Source organism: Oncorhynchus mykiss, chromosome 19, assembly GCF_057628025.1.
Source record: "Oncorhynchus mykiss isolate SJ-2025 chromosome 19, ASM5762802v1, whole genome shotgun sequence".
NCBI lineage: Eukaryota > Metazoa > Chordata > Actinopteri > Salmoniformes > Salmonidae > Oncorhynchus > Oncorhynchus mykiss.
Genome location: NC_143040.1, coordinates 5180001 through 5200353, shown reverse-complemented (window position 1 = coordinate 5200353; position 20353 = coordinate 5180001). Strand labels below are relative to the sequence as shown.

The window sequence follows — 20353 nt, the reverse complement described above, 5'->3', positions numbered from 1 at the left end:
CCCAAACTCACCCTCTCCTCAGCCTGACCACACACACCTCCCCTCAGCCAGACTCAACATGTAACACACACCTCCCCAAATTCCCCCTCTCCTCAGCCTGACCACACACACCTCCCCAAACTCACCCTCTCCTCAGCCTGACCACACACACACACACACCTCCCCAAACTCACCCTCTCCTCAGCCTGACCACACACACACCTCCCTAAACTCACCCTCTCCTCAGCCTGACCACACACACCTCCCTAAACTCACCCTCTCCTCAGCCTGACCACACACACCTCCTCAAACTCACCCTCTCTTCAGCCTGACTCAACATGTAACACACACCTCCGTAAACTCACCCTCTCCTCAGCCTGACCACACACACCTCCCCAAACTCACCCTTTCCTCAGCCTGACCACAAACTCACCCTCTCCTCAGCCTGACCACACACACACCTCCCTAAACTCACCCTCTCCTCAGCCTGACCACACACACCTCCCTAAACTCACCCTCTCCTCAGCCTGACCACACACACCTCCTCAAACTCACCCTCTCTTCAGCCTGACTCAACATGTAACACACACCTCCGTAAACTCACCCTCTCCTCAGCCTGACCACACACACCTCCCCAAACTCACCCTCTCCTCAGCCTGACTCTACATGTAACACACACCTCCCCCTCTCCTCAACCTGACTCAACATGTAACACACACCTCCCTAAACTCCCCCTCTCCTCAGCCTGACCACACACACTTCCCCAAACTCACCCTCTCCTCAGCCTGACTCAACATGTAAAACACACCTCCCCAAACTCACCCTCTCCTCAGCCTGACTCAACATGTTCATGGCTCTCTTGTTGACAGATCTCTCCAGTCGTGTCTTGGACTCTTCCAGCTTCCTGAGCCTCTGGCCCGCCTCTTTAGGGTTGTTGACCTTGAAGTCGTATCCCGTGTTGGGCTGGCCGAACAGGCCTCTCTCCTGACTGATCCACTCGTGTTCCTCTAACATACGAGACACCTGGAGAGAGGGATGGAGAGAGGACAGGGAGAGAGATGGATAGAGAGAGGGATGGATAGAGGACAGGGAGAGATGGAGAGAGAGAGCGAGAGATGGATAGAGGACAGCGAGAGAGATGGATAGAGAGGGATGGATAGAGGACAGGGAGAGAGGGATGATAGAGGACAGGGAGAGAGATGGATGGATAGAGGACGGAGAGAGGGATGATAGAGGACAGGGAGAGAGATGGATGGATAGAGGACGGAGAGAGGGATGATAGAGGGATGGATAGAGGACAGGGAGAGAGATGGATGGATAGAGGACGGAGAGAGGGATGATAGAGGGATGGATAGAGGACAGGGAGAGAGATGGATAGAGATGAGGGATGGATAGAGGACAGGGAGAGAGATGGATAGAGAGAGGGATGGATAGAGGACAGGGAGAGAGATGGATAGAGATGAGGGATGGATAGAGGACAGGGAGAGAGATGGATAGAGAGAGCGGAGATGAGAGGGGAGGGGTGGAGAGATAGGAGGGATGAGAGAGAGAGAAAAGATGTTAGTCTGGCTAGCGGTACACGACTCTCACGTTCCTCTAACAGAAGGAACATCTAGTGCTGTGATTTAGTGATCGCTCTCTTCTGAAGAGACAAACAGATCGATCTGGAAACAGACAGAATATGAACAACATAAAGAGATGAAGAGAGAACAGATCAAATGGAGATTAGAAAGCAGAGTTGATCAGTAACCGACTGTCTTTACAGTGTTTGTTGTTGTTGATCAGTAACAGACTGTCTTTACGGTGTTTGTTGTTGTTGATCAGTAACTGACTGTCTTTACAGTGTTTGTTGTTGATCAGTAACCGACTGTCTTTACGGTGTTTGTTGTTGTTGATCAGTAACTGACTGTCTTTACGGTGTTTGTTGTTGTTGATCAGTAACTGACTGTCTTTACGGTGTTTGTTGTTGTTGATCAGTAACTGTACCTTAGCAGCAGCATCCTGACTGTCTTTACGGTGTTTGTTGTTGTTGATCAGTAACTGACTGTCTTTACGGTGTTGTTGTTGTTGATCAGTAACTGTACCTTAGCAGCAGCATCCTGACTGTCTTTACGGTGTTGTTGTTGTTGATCAGTAACTGTACCTTAGCAGCAGCCTCCTGACTGTCTTTACGGTGTTTGTTGATGTTGTTGTTGATCAGTAACTGTACCTTAGCAGCAGCCTCCTGACTGTCTTTACGGTGTTTGTTGTTGTTGATCAGTAACTGACTGTCTTTACAGTGTTTGTTGTTGTTGATCAGTAACTGTACCTTAGCAGCGGCCTCCTGACTGTCTTTACGGTGTTTGTTGTTGTTGATCAGTAACTGACTGTCTTTACGGTGTTTGTTGTTGTTGATCAGTAACTGACTGTCTTTACGGTGTTGTTGTTGTTGTTGTTGATCAGTAACTGTACCTTAGCAGCAGCATCCTGACTGTCTTTACGGTGTTTGTTGTTGTTGATCAGTAACTGACTGTCTTTACGGTGTTTGTTGTTGTTGATCAGTAACTGACTGTCTTTACGGTGTTGTTGTTGTTGATCAGTAACTGTACCTTAGCAGCGGCATCCTGACTGTCTTTACGGTGTTTGTTGTTGTTGTTGTTGATCAGTAACTGTACCTTAGCAGCAGCATCCTGACTGTCTTTACGGTGTTGTTGTTGTTGATCAGTAACTGTACCTTAGCAGCGGCATCCTGACTGTCTTTACGGTGTTTGTTGTTGTTGTTGTTGATCAGTAACTGTACCTTAGCAGCAGCCTCCTGACTGTCTTTACGGTGTTTGTTGTTGTTGTTGATGATTAGTAACTGACTGTCTTTACAGTGTTTGTTGTTGTTGATCAGTAACTGACTGTCTTTACGGTGTTTGTTGTTGTTGATCAGTAACTGACTGTCTTTACAGTGTTTGTTGTTGATCAGTAACTGTACCTTAGCAGCAGCCTCCTGACTGTCTTTACGGTGTTTGTTGTTGTTGTTGTTGATTAGTAACTGACTGTCTTTACGGTGTTTGTTGTTGTTGATCAGTAACTGTACCTTAGCAGCAGCCTCCTGACTGTCTTTACGGTGTTTGTTGTTGTTGTTGTTGATCAGTAACTGACTGTCTTTACGGTGTTTGTTGTTGTTGATCAGTAACTGACTGTCTTTACGGTGTTTGTTGTTGTTGATCAGTAACTGACCGTCTTTACGGTGTTTGTTGTTGATCAGTAACTGTACCTTAGCAGCAGCCTCCTGACTGTCTTTACGGTGTTTGTTGTTGTTGTTGTTGATTAGTAACTGACTGTCTTTACGGTGTTTGTTGTTGTTGATCAGTAACTGTACCTTAGCAGCAGCCTCCTGACTGTCTTTACGGTGTTTGTTGTTGTTGTTGTTGATTAGTAACTGACTGTCTTTACGGTGTTTGTTGTTGTTGATCAGTAACTGACTGTCTTTACGGTGTTTGTTGTTGTTGATCAGTAACTGACTGTCTTTACGGTGTTTGTTGTTGTTGATCAGTAACTGACTGTCTTTACGGTGTTTGTTGTTGTTGATCAGTAACTGACCGTCTTTACGGTGTTTGTTGTTGATCAGTAACTGTACCTTAGCAGCAGCCTCCTGACTGTCTTTACGGTGTTTGTTGTTGTTGATCAGTAACTGTACCTTAGCAGCAGCATCCTGACTGTCTTTACGGTGTTTGTTGTTGTTGATCAGTAACTGACTGTCTTTACGGTGTTGTTGTTGTTGATCAGTAACTGTACCTTAGCAGCAGCATCCTGACTGTCTTTACGGTGTTGTTGTTGTTGATCAGTAACTGTACCTTAGCAGCAGCCTCCTGACTGTCTTTACGGTGTTTGTTGATGTTGTTGTTGATCAGTAACTGTACCTTAGCAGCAGCCTCCTGACTGTCTTTACGGTGTTTGTTGTTGTTGATCAGTAACTGACTGTCTTTACAGTGTTTGTTGTTGTTGATCAGTAACTGTACCTTAGCAGCGGCCTCCTGACTGTCTTTACGGTGTTTGTTGTTGTTGATCAGTAACTGACTGTCTTTACGGTGTTTGTTGTTGTTGATCAGTAACTGACTGTCTTTACGGTGTTGTTGTTGTTGTTGTTGATCAGTAACTGTACCTTAGCAGCAGCATCCTGACTGTCTTTACGGTGTTTGTTGTTGTTGATCAGTAACTGACTGTCTTTACGGTGTTTGTTGTTGTTGATCAGTAACTGACTGTCTTTACGGTGTTGTTGTTGTTGATCAGTAACTGTACCTTAGCAGCGGCATCCTGACTGTCTTTACGGTGTTTGTTGTTGTTGTTGTTGATCAGTAACTGTACCTTAGCAGCAGCATCCTGACTGTCTTTACGGTGTTGTTGTTGTTGATCAGTAACTGTACCTTAGCAGCGGCATCCTGACTGTCTTTACGGTGTTTGTTGTTGTTGTTGTTGATCAGTAACTGTACCTTAGCAGCAGCATCCTGACTGTCTTTACGGTGTTGTTGTTGTTGATCAGTAACTGTACCTTAGCAGCGGCATCCTGACTGTCTTTACAGTGTTTGTTGTTGTTGATCAGTAACTGACTGTCTTTACGGTGTTTGTTGTTGTTGATCAGTAACTGACTGTCTTTACAGTGTTTGTTGTTGATCAGTAACTGTACCTTAGCAGCAGCCTCCTGACTGTCTTTACGGTGTTTGTTGTTGTTGTTGTTGATTAGTAACTGACTGTCTTTACGGTGTTTGTTGTTGTTGATCAGTAACTGTACCTTAGCAGCAGCCTCCTGACTGTCTTTACGGTGTTTGTTGTTGTTGTTGTTGATTAGTAACTGACTGTCTTTACGGTGTTTGTTGTTGTTGATCAGTAACTGTACCTTAGCAGCAGCCTCCTGACTGTCTTTACGGTGTTGATCAGTAACTGTACCTTAGCAGCAGCCTCCTGACTGTCTTTACGGTGTTTGTTGTTGTTGTTGTTGATCAGTAACTGACTGTCTTTACGGTGTTTGTTGTTGTTGATCAGTAACTGTACCTTAGCAGCAGCCTCCTGACTGTCTTTACGGTGTTTGTTGTTGATCAGTAACTGTACCTTAGCAGCAGCCTCCTGACTGTCTTTACGGTGTTTGTTGTTGTTGTTGTTGATCAGTAACTGACTGTCTTTACGGTGTTTGTTGTTGTTGATCAGTAACTGACTGTCTTTACGGTGTTTGTTGTTGTTGATCAGTAACTGACTGTCTTTACGGTGTTTGCTGATGTTGATCAGTAACTGTACCTTAGCAGCAGCCTCCTGACTGTCTTTACGGTGTTTGTTGTTGTTGTTGTTGATCAGTAACTGACTGTCTTTACGGTGTTTGTTGTTGTTGATCAGTAACTGTACCTTAGCAGCAGCCTCCTGACTGTCTTTACGGTGTTTGTTGTTGTTGATCAGTAACTGACTGTCTTTACGGTGTTTGTTGTTGTTGATCAGTAACTGTACCTTAGCAGCAGCCTCCTGACTGTCTTTACGGTGTTTGTTGTTGTTGTTGTTGATCAGTAACTGACTGTCTTTACGGTGTTTGTTGTTGTTGATCAGTAACTGTACCTTAGCAGCAGCCTCCTGACTGTCTTTACGGTGTTTGTTGTTGTTGATCAGTAACTGACTGTCTTTACGGTGTTTGTTGTTGTTGATCAGTAACTGACTGTCTTTACGGTGTTTGTTGTTGTTGATTAGTAACTGACTGTCTTTACGGTGTTTGTTGTTGTTGATCAGTAACTGTACCTTAGCAGCAGCCTCCTGACTGTCTTTACGGTGTTTGTTGTTGTTGATCAGTAACCGACTGTCTTTACGGTGTTTGTTGTTGTTGATCAGTAACCGACTGTCTTTACGGTGTTTGCTGATGTTGATCAGTAACCGACTGTCTTTACGGTGTTTGTTGTTGTTGATCAGTAACTGACTGTCTTTACGGTGTTTGTTGTTGTTGATCAGTAACTGACTGTCTTTACGGTGTTTGTTGTTGTTGATCAGTAACTGACTGTCTTTACGGTGTTTGTTGTTGTTGATCAGTAACTGTACCTTAGCAGCAGCCTCCTGACTGTCTTTACGGTGTTTGTTGTTGTTGATCAGTAACTGTACCTTAGCAGCAGCATCCTGACTGTCTTTACGGTGTTTGTTGTTGTTGATCAGTAACTGACTGTCTTTACGGTGTTGTTGTTGTTGATCAGTAACTGTACCTTAGCAGCAGCATCCTGACTGTCTTTACGGTGTTGTTGTTGTTGATCAGTAACTGTACCTTAGCAGCAGCCTCCTGACTGTCTTTACGGTGTTTGTTGATGTTGTTGTTGATCAGTAACTGTACCTTAGCAGCAGCCTCCTGACTGTCTTTACGGTGTTTGTTGTTGTTGATCAGTAACTGACTGTCTTTACAGTGTTTGTTGTTGTTGATCAGTAACTGTACCTTAGCAGCGGCCTCCTGACTGTCTTTACGGTGTTTGTTGTTGTTGATCAGTAACTGACTGTCTTTACGGTGTTTGTTGTTGTTGATCAGTAACTGACTGTCTTTACGGTGTTGTTGTTGTTGTTGTTGATCAGTAACTGTACCTTAGCAGCAGCATCCTGACTGTCTTTACGGTGTTTGTTGTTGTTGATCAGTAACTGACTGTCTTTACGGTGTTTGTTGTTGTTGATCAGTAACTGACTGTCTTTACGGTGTTGTTGTTGTTGATCAGTAACTGTACCTTAGCAGCGGCATCCTGACTGTCTTTACGGTGTTTGTTGTTGTTGTTGTTGATCAGTAACTGTACCTTAGCAGCAGCATCCTGACTGTCTTTACGGTGTTGTTGTTGTTGATCAGTAACTGTACCTTAGCAGCGGCATCCTGACTGTCTTTACGGTGTTTGTTGTTGTTGTTGTTGATCAGTAACTGTACCTTAGCAGCAGCATCCTGACTGTCTTTACGGTGTTGTTGTTGTTGATCAGTAACTGTACCTTAGCAGCGGCATCCTGACTGTCTTTACAGTGTTTGTTGTTGTTGATCAGTAACTGACTGTCTTTACGGTGTTTGTTGTTGTTGATCAGTAACTGACTGTCTTTACAGTGTTTGTTGTTGATCAGTAACTGTACCTTAGCAGCAGCCTCCTGACTGTCTTTACGGTGTTTGTTGTTGTTGTTGTTGATTAGTAACTGACTGTCTTTACGGTGTTTGTTGTTGTTGATCAGTAACTGTACCTTAGCAGCAGCCTCCTGACTGTCTTTACGGTGTTTGTTGTTGTTGTTGTTGATTAGTAACTGACTGTCTTTACGGTGTTTGTTGTTGTTGATCAGTAACTGTACCTTAGCAGCAGCCTCCTGACTGTCTTTACGGTGTTGATCAGTAACTGTACCTTAGCAGCAGCCTCCTGACTGTCTTTACGGTGTTTGTTGTTGTTGTTGTTGATCAGTAACTGACTGTCTTTACGGTGTTTGTTGTTGTTGATCAGTAACTGTACCTTAGCAGCAGCCTCCTGACTGTCTTTACGGTGTTTGTTGTTGATCAGTAACTGTACCTTAGCAGCAGCCTCCTGACTGTCTTTACGGTGTTTGTTGTTGTTGTTGTTGATCAGTAACTGACTGTCTTTACGGTGTTTGTTGTTGTTGATCAGTAACTGACTGTCTTTACGGTGTTTGTTGTTGTTGATCAGTAACTGACTGTCTTTACGGTGTTTGCTGATGTTGATCAGTAACTGTACCTTAGCAGCAGCCTCCTGACTGTCTTTACGGTGTTTGTTGTTGTTGTTGTTGATCAGTAACTGACTGTCTTTACGGTGTTTGTTGTTGTTGATCAGTAACTGTACCTTAGCAGCAGCCTCCTGACTGTCTTTACGGTGTTTGTTGTTGTTGATCAGTAACTGACTGTCTTTACGGTGTTTGTTGTTGTTGATCAGTAACTGTACCTTAGCAGCAGCCTCCTGACTGTCTTTACGGTGTTTGTTGTTGTTGTTGTTGATCAGTAACTGACTGTCTTTACGGTGTTTGTTGTTGTTGATCAGTAACTGTACCTTAGCAGCAGCCTCCTGACTGTCTTTACGGTGTTTGTTGTTGTTGATCAGTAACTGACTGTCTTTACGGTGTTTGTTGTTGTTGATCAGTAACTGACTGTCTTTACGGTGTTTGTTGTTGTTGATTAGTAACTGACTGTCTTTACGGTGTTTGTTGTTGTTGATCAGTAACTGTACCTTAGCAGCAGCCTCCTGACTGTCTTTACGGTGTTTGTTGTTGTTGATCAGTAACCGACTGTCTTTACGGTGTTTGTTGTTGTTGATCAGTAACCGACTGTCTTTACGGTGTTTGCTGATGTTGATCAGTAACCGACTGTCTTTACGGTGTTTGTTGTTGTTGATCAGTAACTGACTGTCTTTACGGTGTTTGTTGTTGTTGATCAGTAACTGACTGTCTTTACGGTGTTTGTTGTTGTTGATCAGTAACTGACTGTCTTTACGGTGTTTGTTGTTGTTGATCAGTAACTGTACCTTAGCAGCAGCCTCCTGACTGTCTTTACGGTGTTTGTTGTTGTTGTTGTTGATTAGTAACTGACTGTCTTTACGGTGTTTGTTGTTGTTGATCAGTAATTGCACCTTAGCAGCAGCCTCCTGACTGTCTTTACGGTGTTTGTTGTTGTTGATCAGTAACTGACTGTCTTTACGGTGTTTGTTGTTGTTGATCAGTAACTGACTGTCTTTACGGTGTTTGTTGTTGTTGATCAGTAACTGACTGTCTTTACGGTGTTTGTTGTTGTTGATTAGTAACTGACTGTCTTTACGGTGTTTGTTGTTGTTGATCAGTAACTGACTGTCTTTACGGTGTTTGTTGATGATCAGTAACTGACTGTCTTTACGGTGTTTGTTGTTGTTGTTGTTGATCAGTAACTGTACCTTAGCAGCGGCCTCCTGACTGTCTTTACGGTGTTTGTTGTTGTTGTTGTTGATCAGTAACTGTACCTTAGCAGCAGCCTCCTGACTGTCTTTACGGTGTTTGTTGTTGTTGATCAGTAACTGACTGTCTTTACGGTGTTTGTTGTTGTTGATCAGTAACTGACTGTCTTTACGGTGTTTGTTGTTGTTGATCAGTAACTGACTGTCTTTACGGTGTTTGTTGTTGTTGATCAGTAACTGACTGTCTTTACGGTGTTGTTGTTGTTGATCAGTAACTGTACCTTAGCAGCAGCCTCCTGACTGTCTTTACGGTGTTTGTTGATCAGTAACTGACTGTCTTTACGGTGTTTGGTGTTGTTGATCAGTAACTGACTGTCTTTACGGTGTTTGGTGTTGTTGATCAGTAATTGTACCTTAGCAGCGGCCTCCTGACTGTCTTTACGGTGTTTGTTGATGTTGTGTTCCAACTCTTTAATCTTCAACTGAGACTCATTGGTTCTCTCTCTCATATGGTTGGCTTCTGTACTTTTACCCTGGAATACACACACACACACACACACACACACACACACACACACACACACACACACACACACACACACACACACACACACACACACACACACACGTTGTTATCAAGGAACATGATATTACATCGTCAAAGTAGCTCATAAGAGTTGGGTAGAACTGAGATATTTTTTACAAAGTGATCTGATCCTAGATCAGAGGTTATAATAATCTCTCATGGACAGATGCACGTAACAACTGATATTGTAGCGTCTCTAGAGCCTCTTTTCTCCCTCCATTTTATCCCCCCCCCCAATTTTCTCAGGTTTTTCTTATTCTGAAAAATCACACTTCAAGTCCATAACAATGTTTAAACCATATCAGGAGACCACTTGAGGTCTGGGTAAAATCTCACGACATGTTCATTTGTTGGTTGTAGATACTATGGATGTAACAGCTCACTGATACGCTTCCAATCCCACGATTCAAACACAGTACAGGGGCAGTACCGTCCGCAGGGAAACCCCATCTATATGTAGAACGCATCGGTCAGACATCGATTTAAAACGTTACGAATCGTCGTCCCACAATTTTTTTGGGTCTGTTGCTCAAATGACTTTCCCCTCTTCCCGGAAACACCTCATATTTTGGGACGGCAGCGTAGCCTAGTGGTTAGAGTGTAGAGGCGGCAGCGTCATTGTAAATAAGAATTTGTTCTTAACTGACTTAAATAAAGGTAAAATAAAAAAATTTGTGACCGAGGCGTCTCCTCCTTCAGTGTGGAACTAAGCTTGTTACTGAGCCGACGGTCAGTGATCTTACAAGTCATTTTCAGGCCCAACAACAATCAGGCAGACGAGTCAGATTTGCACGCTGAACGAGCCCTATAACCATATTCTCTTGCACATCTGAACTCACTTTCAGCATTTAAATACTTAAATACTTAAAAAATGTCTCACGCAAATATTAGGCTTTCTTAGCTGAGTGACAGCTAGGGCTGATCCCATTCCGTTGGTTGATAGGCTGTTGGTCAACAGATTTTAAATGGTGCACAAGACACCCGTCTGATTGGTTCCTGTCTGGGTGGACTGATCCATTGTGGAGGCCACAGTCCATCAGTCTCAGACACCTGTCTGATTGGACTGATCCATTGTGGGGAGGGGGACTTTGCTAATCTCCTTAGTATCTTTTCACCTACATCTCCAGCAAAACTTGATCCAGCATCTGATGCTTTTATGAAGGATTTTAGTTCTGCGTGTCCGAGATGGTTTCCACGACAACATGACGATGATGAGGAGCAGCATGGTAATAACACCAGTACTACTGACAATAATGTAGTGATCATACCTTGATCTCTTTGTCCTGGGCTACGATCACCTCTTTCTGTCTAGTCAACTCCTCCTGGGCCTTACGCACAGACTCCTGGAGAGAGAGAGGGGGAGAGAGGTTGAGGAAGGAGAGAGATGGGAGGGGGGAGGAGGGGAGAGAGGTTGAGGAAGGAGAGAGGGGGGAGAGAGAAGGGGGGGGGGAGAGGAGGGGGGGGGGGGGAGAGAGGAGGGGAGGGGGGGGAGAGAGGAGGGGAGGGGGAGAGAGAGGAGGGGAGGGGGGGAGAGAGGAGGGGAGGGGGGGGAGAGAGGAGGGGGGGGAGAGAGAGGAGGGGGGGGGAGAGAGAGGAGGGGGGGGGAGAGAGAGGAGGGGGGGAGAGAGAGGAGGGGGGGGGAGAGAGAGGAGGGGGGGGAGAGAGAGGAGGGGGGGGAGAGAGAGGAGGGGGGGGGAGAGAGAGGGGGGGGGAGAGAGAGGAGGGGGGGGAGAGAGGAGGGGGGGGGGAGAGAGAGGAGGGGGGGGGAGAGAGAGGAGGGGGGGGGAGAGAGAGGAGGGGGGGGGGAGAGAGAGGAGGGGGGGGGGAGAGAGGAGGGGGGGGGGAGAGAGGAGGGGGGGGAGAGAGGAGGGGGGGGAGAGAGGAGGGGGGGGAGAGAGGAGGGGGGGGGAGAGAGGAGGGGGGGGAGAGAGGAGGGAGGGGGGGAGAGAGGAGGGAGGGGGGGGGAGAGAGGAGGGAGGGGGGGGGGAGAGAGGAGGGAGGGGGGGGGAGAGAGGAGGGAGGGGGGGGAGAGAGGAGGGGGGGGGAGAGAGGAGGGGGGGGAGAGAGAGGAGGGGGGGGAGAGAGGGGGGGGAGAGAGGAGGGGGGGGAGAGAGGGGGGGGGGAGAGAGGAGGGGGGGGAGAGAGGGGGGGGGGAGAGAGGAGGGGGGGGGGAGAGAGGAGGGGGGGGAGAGAGGAGGGGGGGGAGAGAGAGGAGGGGGGGGAGAGAGAGGAGGGGGGGGAGAGAGAGGAGGGGGGGGAGAGAGAGGAGGGGGGGGAGAGAGAGGAGGGGGGGAGAGAGAGGAGGGGGGGGGGGTTAAAGGATGTGAAGATAGAGGAGAGTTGTCAGTGATAAAGTATATAAACAAATATAGCTAGTTCATGTCAACAATCCAGACACTCGGGGCCAGGCTAACTGATGAGATGGACACTTGGGGCCGTGCTAACTGATGACGCTGGGCTAACTGATGAGGTGGACACTCGGGGCCGGCTAACTGATGAGGTGGACACTCGGGGCCGGCTAACTGATGAGGTGGACACTCGGGCCCGGCTAACTGATGAGGTGGACACTCGGGGCCAGGCTAACTGATGAGGTGGACACTCGGGGCCGGGCTAACCGATGACGCCGGGCTAACTGATGAGGTGGACACTCGGGGCCTGGCTAACTGATGACGCTGGGCTAACTGATGAGGTGGACACTCGGGGCCGGGCTAAATGATGAGGTGGACACTCGGGGCCGGGCTAACTGATGACGCCGGGCTAACTGATGAGGTGGACACTCGGGGCCTGGCTACCTGATGACGCCGGGCTAACTGATGAGGTGGACGGCCGGGCTAACTGATGAGGTGGACACCCGGGCCTGGCTAACTGATGACGCCGGGCTAACTGATGAGGTGGACACCCGGGCCTGGCTAACTGATGACGCTGGGCTAACTGATGAGGTGGAGGACATTTGACAGTAGTGGACCAGGAGGTAAACAGTACCTTGTTCTCTGCCACAGTGGAGGACATGTTGTCTATCTGTTCCTGGATCGTCTTCATGGCTTCGTCTACTGCCAGGATCTGTTGTTCATAGCCAGTCTGCTCCCTCTTCAACTCCTCCAACTCTAGGACCAGGGACTCAGCCTCCTGCACACACACACACACACACACGTCAAAAGTGCAACCCCCTTGTTTGTACACTGTAGAGGGTCTTGAATAATGTTATTGCTGGGGTAATGTAACCCGGGTTACGGCTGGGGTAATGTAACCAGGGTTATTGTGCTGGTGTCTTTGGTTTTGGGGACATTTTTTCACAGAATTAAAGTGTGTGTGTCTGTGTCTGAGTGTGTGTGTGTGTGTGTGTCTGTGTCTCAGTGTGTGTGTGTGTGTGTGTCTGTGTCTCAGTGTGTGTGTGTGTGTGTGTCTGTGTCTCAGTGTGTGTGTGTGTGTGTGTGTGTCTCTCCACCTGTTGTCTCTCCTTCAGTTTCTTACTGAACGCGTCAGCCTTGGTTTTAGCAGAGTTTACTTTCTGTTGAGCAGCTTTCAGTTCCTTCTCCCTCTCTGCCTCTGCATTCTGCATCTTATTCTCCAACACCTGGTGGAGCAAGGAGAGGTTTAACACCATATCAACAGAGCCAGGACAGAGGGTTTAACACCACATCAACAGAGCCAGGACAGAGGGTTTAACACCACATCAACAGAGACAGGACAGAGGGTTTAACACCACATCAACAGAGCCAGGACAGAGGGTTTAACACCACATCAACAGAGCCAGGACAGAGGGTTTAACACCACATCAACAGAGCCAGGACAGAGGGTTTAACACCACATCAACAGAGACAGGACAGAGGGTTTAACACCACATCAACAGAGCCAGGACAGAGGGTTTAACACCACATCAACAGAGACAGGACAGAGGGTTTAACACCACATCAACAGAGCCAGGACAGAGGGTTTAACACCACATCAACAGAGCCAGGAGAGGTTTAACACCACATCAACAGAGCCAGAACAGGGGGTTTAACACCACATCAACAGAGCCAGGACAGGGGGTTTAACACCATATCAACAGAGCCAGGACAGAGGGTTTAACACCACATCAACAGAGCCAGGAGAGGTTTAACACCACATCAACAGAGCCAGGACAGGGGGTTTAACACCACATCAACAGAGCCAGAACAGGGGGTTTAACACCACATCAACAGAGCCAAGACAGGGGGTTTAACACCATATCAACAGAGCCAGGACAGAGGGTTTAACACCATATCAACAGAGCCAGGACAGGGCTTTAACACCAGAATCAACAGAGCCAGGACAGAGGGTTTAACACCACATCAACAGAGCCAGGACAGGGGGTTTAACACCACATCAACAGAGCCAGGAGAGGTTTAACACCACATCAACAGAGCCAGGACAGAGGATTAACACCACATCAACAGAGCCAGGAGAGGTTTAACACCACATCAACAGAGCCAGGACAGAGGTTTAACACCACATCAACAGAGACAGGAGAGGTTTAACACCACATCAACAGAGCCAGGACAGAGGTTTAACATCACATCAACAGAGCCAGGAGAGGTTTAACACCACATCAACAGAGCCAGGACAGAGGTTTAACACCATATCAACAGAGCCAGGACAGAGGGTTAACACCACATCAACAGAGCCAGGACAGAGGTTTAACACCATATCAACAGAGCCAGGACAGAGGGTTTAACACCACATCAACAGAGCCAGGACAGAGGGTTTAACACCACATCACCAGAGCCAGGACAGAGGGTTTAACACCACATCAACAGAGCCAGGACAGAGGGTTTAACACCATATCAACAGAGCCAGGACAGAGGATTAACACCACATCAACAGAGCCAGGACAGAGGTTTAACACCACATCAACAGAGCCAGGACAGAGGGTTTAACACCACATCAACAGAGACAGGACAGAGGATTAACACCACATCAACAGAGCCAGGACAGAGGGTTTAACACCACATCAACAGAGCCAGGACAGAGGGTTTAACACCACATCAACAGAGCCAGGACAGAGGGTTTAACACCACATCAACAGAGCCAGGAGAGGTTTAACATCACATCAACAGAGCCAGGACAGAGGTTTAACACCACATCAACAGAGCCGGGACCAGAGGGTTTAACACCACATCAACAGAGCCAGGACAGAGGATTAACACCACATCAACAGAGCCAGGACAGAGGTTTAACACCATATAAACAGAGCCAGGACAGAGGATTAACACCACATCAACAGAGCCAGGAGAGGTTTAACACCACATCAACAGAGCCAGGACAGAGGGTTCCCGAGACCCATTCATATGAGGGGAAAAACAAATGATGCACGGTTAACCAAGTGGCTTCATAAGGGCGCCAGGTGGCCTAGCGGTGAAGAACATGGGGCCAGTAACCGAAAGGACACGGGTTTAAATATCCGAGCCGATGTGCCGCTGAGCAAGGCACTTAAACCAAATTAAACTCTGTAATATATTTATTTTAATTGGGAGGGGAGGAAGGGTAATTAAGTTTGCTAAATGGCATACATTGTCTCAGGGTGGGGTTGCAAAATTCTGGTAGCATGTGATCCTGAATGGAGACCACTGATAGGTCCAGACATGACCCATGTGATCCTGAATGGAGACCCCTGATAGGTCCAGATATGACCCATTGGGATAATAAGTCATGTGATCCTGAAAGGAGACCACTGATAGGTCCAGATATGACCCATTGGGATAATAAGTCATGTGATCCTGAAAGGAGACCACTGATAGGTCCAGATATGACCCATTGGGATAATAAGTCATGTGATCCTGAAAGGAGACCACTGATAGGTCCAGATATGACCCATTGGGATAATAAGTCATGTGATCCTGAAAGGAGACCACTGATAGGTCCAGATATGACCCATTGGGATAATAAGTCATGTGATCCTGAATGGAGACCACTGATAGGTCCAGATATGACCCATGGAGATAAACTGACCTTGTACTTCTCATCTGCCTTCTTCTGGACCTCCTTACTGCTGCGCAGGGTCTCCTCACACTCCTCTGAGAGAGACACACACACACTTAATGTGAGTCATACTGTATTAACAGGAAGTTTAAAATGCAGAAGGATAAAATGTGTTTGTTAGACATGGTGGGATCTGTTCTGTGTTGGTTAAATGTAATTATGTGAGAAACGGGAGGTGGAAACGTCGTTAATGGTGTAAATATGGATACAGTATAATAACCATCACATGGAACTCAACATGGAGTCACGCTGTGACGTGGTGTCTGGTCGTCTACGACTACGACTCAGGATAACATGCAGTTTAATGAGGCTACAGATTAAATAAACGATGATGATGATGAACTTCACAGGATGGTGAAAGTGAAAAGGTGATGAGTTTGATGCTCCTTTCCAATAAATATCGAGGGTCTTATTCTGGTGACATGATGATCTGTCCCCACTGTATCCTGCCAGCTGTTGGCTAGACAGCTGCTCTGTCCCCACTGTATCCTGCCAGCTGTTGGCTAGACAGCTGCTCTGTCCCCACTGTATCCTGCCAGCTATTGGCTAGACAGCTGCTCTGTCCCCACTGTATCCTGCCAGCTGTTGGCTAGAGAGCTGATCTGTCCCCACTGTATCCTGCCAGCTATTGGCTAGACAGCTGCTCTGTCCCCACTGTATCCTACCAGCTGTTGGCTAGACAGCTGCTCTGTCCCCACTGTATCCTACCAGCTGTTGGCTAGACAGCTGCTCTGTCCCCACTGTATCCTACCAGCTGTTGGTTAGACAGCTGCTCTGTCCCCACTGTATCCTACCAGCTGTTGGCTAGAGAGCTGCTCTGTCCCCACTGTATCCTACCAGCTGTTGGCTAGAGCTGCTCTGTCCCCACTGTATCCTACCAGCTGTTGGCTAGAGAGCTGCTCTGTCCCCACTGTATCCTACCAGCTGTTGGCTAGAGCTGCTCTGTCCCCACTGTATCCTACCAGCTGTTGGCTAGAGAGCTGCTCTGTCCCCACTGTATCCTACCAGCTGTTGGCTAGACAGCAAGTGGCAAAATCATTTGCTATTTAAAGTAACAGTTTTTGTGAAGAAAAAAAAAAAACTATAAAATCAGCCACTTTGGGTTCATCCTGTTTTAATCTGCACCTGGAGTTATCTTATCTTAACCCCCCGACCCTTGACCTAATTTCCCAGATACCAGGAAGTCTAAGAACCATTGAGGCCTTTGTTCTACTCCTCTCTATCTCAGTTACTGGAACTGGAATACCAGCTGTAGGGTTAAATACCACCCCACTTCCTGTCACTGGAATACCAGCTGTAGGTTTAAATACCACCCCACTTCCTGTCACAGGAATACCAGCTGTAGGTTTAAATACCACCCCACTTCCTGTCACAGGAATGCCAACGATATGTTTAAATACCACCCCACTTCCTGTCCCAGGAATACCAGCTGTAGGGTTAAATACCACCCCACTTCCTGTCACTGGAATACCAGCTGTAGGTTTAAATACCACCTCACTTCCTGTCCCAGGAATACCAGCTGTAGGTTTAAATACCACCTCACTTCCTGTCCCAGGAATACCAGCTGTAGGGTTAAATACCACCCCACTTCCTGTCCCAGGAATACCAGCTGTAGGGTTAAATACCACCCCACTTCCTGTCACTGGAATGCCAGATGTAGGTTTAAATACCACCCCACTTCCTGTCACTGGAATGCCAGCTGTAGGGTTAAATACCACCCCACTTCCTGTCACTGGAATGCCAGCTGTAGGTTTAAATACCACCCCACTTCCTGTCCCAGGAATACCAGCTGTAGGTTTAAATACCACCTCACTTCCTGTCACTGGAATACCAGCTGTAGGTTTAAATACCACCCCACTTCCTTTCCCAGGAATACCAGCTGTAGGTTTAAATACCACCCCACTTCCTGTCACTGGAATGCCAGCTGTAGGTTTAAATACCACCTCACTTCCTGTCACTGGAATACCAGCTGTAGGTTTAAATACCACCTCACTTCCTGTCACTGGAATACCAGCTGTAGGTTTAAATACCACCCCACTTCCTTTCCCAGGAATACCAGCTGTAGGTTTAAATACCACCCCACTTCCTGTCCCAGGAATACCAGCTGTAGGTTTAAATACCACCCCACTTCCTGTCCCAGGAATACCAGCGGTAGGTTTGAATACCACCCCACTTCCTGTCACTGGAATGCCAGCTGTAGGTTTAAATACCACCTCACTTCCTGTCACAGGAATACCAGCTGTAGGTTTAAATACCACCTCACTTCCTGTCACTGGAATACCAGCTGTAGGTTTAAATACCACCCCACTTCCTGTCACAGGAATACCAGCTGTAGGTTTAAATACCACCTCACCAAGTCAATCAATCGTCAGCTTCAAGCTACCTCTAGTAAAACCCATGTCCTCGACACACAGACTAGCTACAGGAAGCTAGAGTGGACACTATAAAACTCAGCATGAGGAGGACACAAATATCTTACTGTTTGTTATTAACTAAATAATTGTTACATTATCCAACAAATAAAAGATAACTACATTCATTTTTTCGCCTCACAGTTCAACTCTTTGGGATCAAGTGTTGTCCCACCTTAAAAAAAATATGTTGAAAAACGTTGTGTGTGTGTGTGAGAGAGAGTGTGAGTGTGTGTGTGTGTGTGTGAGAGAGTGTGTGCTCACCGATGGTCTTCAGTAACATCTTCAGTTCTTCCTGTTGTTTATGGAAGGAGCTCTGATGGAGTTTAACCTGGAGAATATCTAACTCTTCTGTCTTCATGTCTAACTGCTGCTTTAACAAACGATACCTAGAGAGGGGAGAGGAGGGGAGAGAGAGGAGAGAGGAGGGAGAGGGTAGAGGAAGGAGAGGAGAGGGTAGAGAGAGAGGAGAGGGGAGGGTAGAGGGAGAGGGTAGAGGAAGGAGAGGGGAGGGTAGAGAGAGAGGGGAGAGGAGAGGGGAGGGTAGAGGGGAGAGGGTAGAGGAGGGAGAGGAGAGGGTAGAGGAGGGAGAGGGTAGAGGAGGGAGAGGGAAGAGGAGAGAGAGAGGGTAGAGGAGAGAGGAGAGGGTAGAGGAGAAAGAGAGGGTAGAGGAGAAAGAGAGGGTAGAGGAGAAAGAGAGGGTAGAGGAGAAAGAGAGGGTAGAGGAGAAAGAGGAGAGAGAGAGGGTAGAGGAGAGAGAGAGGGTAGAGGAGAGGGTAGAGGAGAAAGAGGAGAGGGTAGAGGAGGGAGAGGAGAGGGTAGAGGAGGGAGAGGAGAGGGTAGAGGAGGGAGAGGAGAGGGTAGAGGAGGGAGAGGAGAGGGTAGAGGAGAAAGAGAGGGTAGAGGAGAAAGAGAGGGTAGAGGAGAAAGAGAGGGTAGAGGAGAAAGAGAGGGTAGAGGAGAAAGAGAGGGTAGAGGAGAAAGAGAGGGTAGAGGAGAAAGAGGAGAGCGAGGGTAGAGGAGGGAGAGAGGGTAGAACAGAGGGTAGAGGAGAAGGTAGAGGAGGGAGAGGGTAGAGGAGAGGGTAGAGGAGGGAGAGAGGAGAGGGTAGAGGAGGGAGAGAGAGTAGGGTAGAGGAGGGAGAGAGGGTAGGGTAGAGGAGGGAGTAGAGGAGGGAGAGGAGAGGGTAGAGGAGGGAGAGGAGAGGGTAGAGGAGGGAGAGGAGAGGGTAGAGGAGGGAGAGGAGAGGGTAGACGAGGGAGAGGAGAGAGAGAGGGTAGAGGAGAGGGTAGAGGAGAGGAGGGAGTAGAGGAGGGAGTAGAGGAGGGAGAGGAGAGGGTAGAGGAGGGAAGAGGAGAGGAGAGGGTAGAGGAGGGAAGAGGAGAGGGTAGAGGAGGGAAGAGGAGAGGGTAGAGGAGGGAAGAGGAGAGGGTAGAGGAGGGAAGAGGAGAGGGTAGAGGGAAGAGGAGGGAAGAGGAGAGGGTAGAGGAGAGGGTAGAGGAGGGAAGAGGAGAGGGTAGAGGAGAGGAGAGGGTAGAGGAGAGGGTAGAGGAGGGAAGAGGAGAGGGTAGAGGAGGGAAGAGGAGAGGGTAGAGGAGGGAAGAGGAGAGGGTAGAGGAGGGAAGAGGAGGGAAGAGGAGAGGGTAGAGGAGGGAAGAGGAGAGGGTAGAGGAGGGAAGAGGAGAGGGTAGAGGAGGGAAGAGGAGAGGGTAGAGGAGGGAAGAGGAGGGAAGAGGAGAGGGTAGAGGAGGGAAGAGGAGAGGGTAGAGGAGGGAAGAGGAGAGGGTAGAGGAGGGAAGAGGAGAGGGTAGAGGAGGGAAGAGGAGGGAAGAGGAGAGGGTAGAGGAGGGAAGAGGAGAGGGTAGAGGAGGGAAGAGGAGAGGGTAGAGGAGGGAAGAGGAGAGGGTAGAGGAGGGAAGAGGAGAGGGTAGAGGAGGGAAGAGGAGAGGGTAGAGGAGGGAAGAGGAGGGAAGAGGAGAGGGTAGAGGAGGGAAGAGGAGAGGGTAGAGGAGGGAAGAGGAGAGGGTAGAGGAGGGAAGAGGAGAGGGTAGAGGAGGGAAGAGGAGAGGGTAGAGGAGGGAAGAGGAGAGGGTAGAGGAGGGAGAGAGAAGGAATATATAGAGAAATGTTTCAGAAATATTGAATTAGCTGAACTCCTAAAGCTACATAGTAAATGTTTCAGGGCAGCCACCTCTCAGCGGTCCCCTTGAGACCAGACAGTTGTTTGTCCAGGGCCTGTAGCTCCGTCTCCGTGGCTGACAGACTGTCCTGAACCTCTCTCAGCTCCTGGAGACTGGACAACACGGAGGCCGACTGGGAACGGGCTCCTACAGGGAGACGGAGAATAAACACCACATTACAGAGGAGGGAAGGAGAGAGACACACAGACTGGCTCCTACAGGGAGAGATACACACAGACTGGCTCCTAGAGGGAGAGATACACACAGACTGGCTCCTACAGGGAGAGATACACACAGACTGGCTCCTACAGGGAGAGATACACA

General features: G+C 47.9%; 1 protein-coding gene across 2 annotated transcripts in view; it reads right to left on the bottom strand.

Moving 5' to 3' along the window:
• The window catches only part of LOC110516074 (structural maintenance of chromosomes protein 2), a 44920-nt gene that overhangs the window by 6583 nt on the left and 17984 nt on the right, over positions 1 to 20353 (bottom strand). For both annotated transcript variants that reach the window (XM_090209947.1, XM_090209948.1), the window contains exons 16-23: positions 20041 to 20176; positions 18114 to 18238; positions 15409 to 15473; positions 12884 to 13012; positions 12421 to 12564; positions 10707 to 10781; positions 9266 to 9385; positions 802 to 1002 (exon numbers count right to left, since the gene is read on the bottom strand). In XM_090209947.1, coding sequence (XP_090066073.1) covers positions 802 to 1002; positions 9266 to 9385; positions 10707 to 10781; positions 12421 to 12564; positions 12884 to 13012; positions 15409 to 15473; positions 18114 to 18238; positions 20041 to 20176 — 995 coding nt within the window. The remainder of the gene's footprint in view (positions 1 to 801; positions 1003 to 9265; positions 9386 to 10706; positions 10782 to 12420; positions 12565 to 12883; positions 13013 to 15408; positions 15474 to 18113; positions 18239 to 20040; positions 20177 to 20353) is intronic.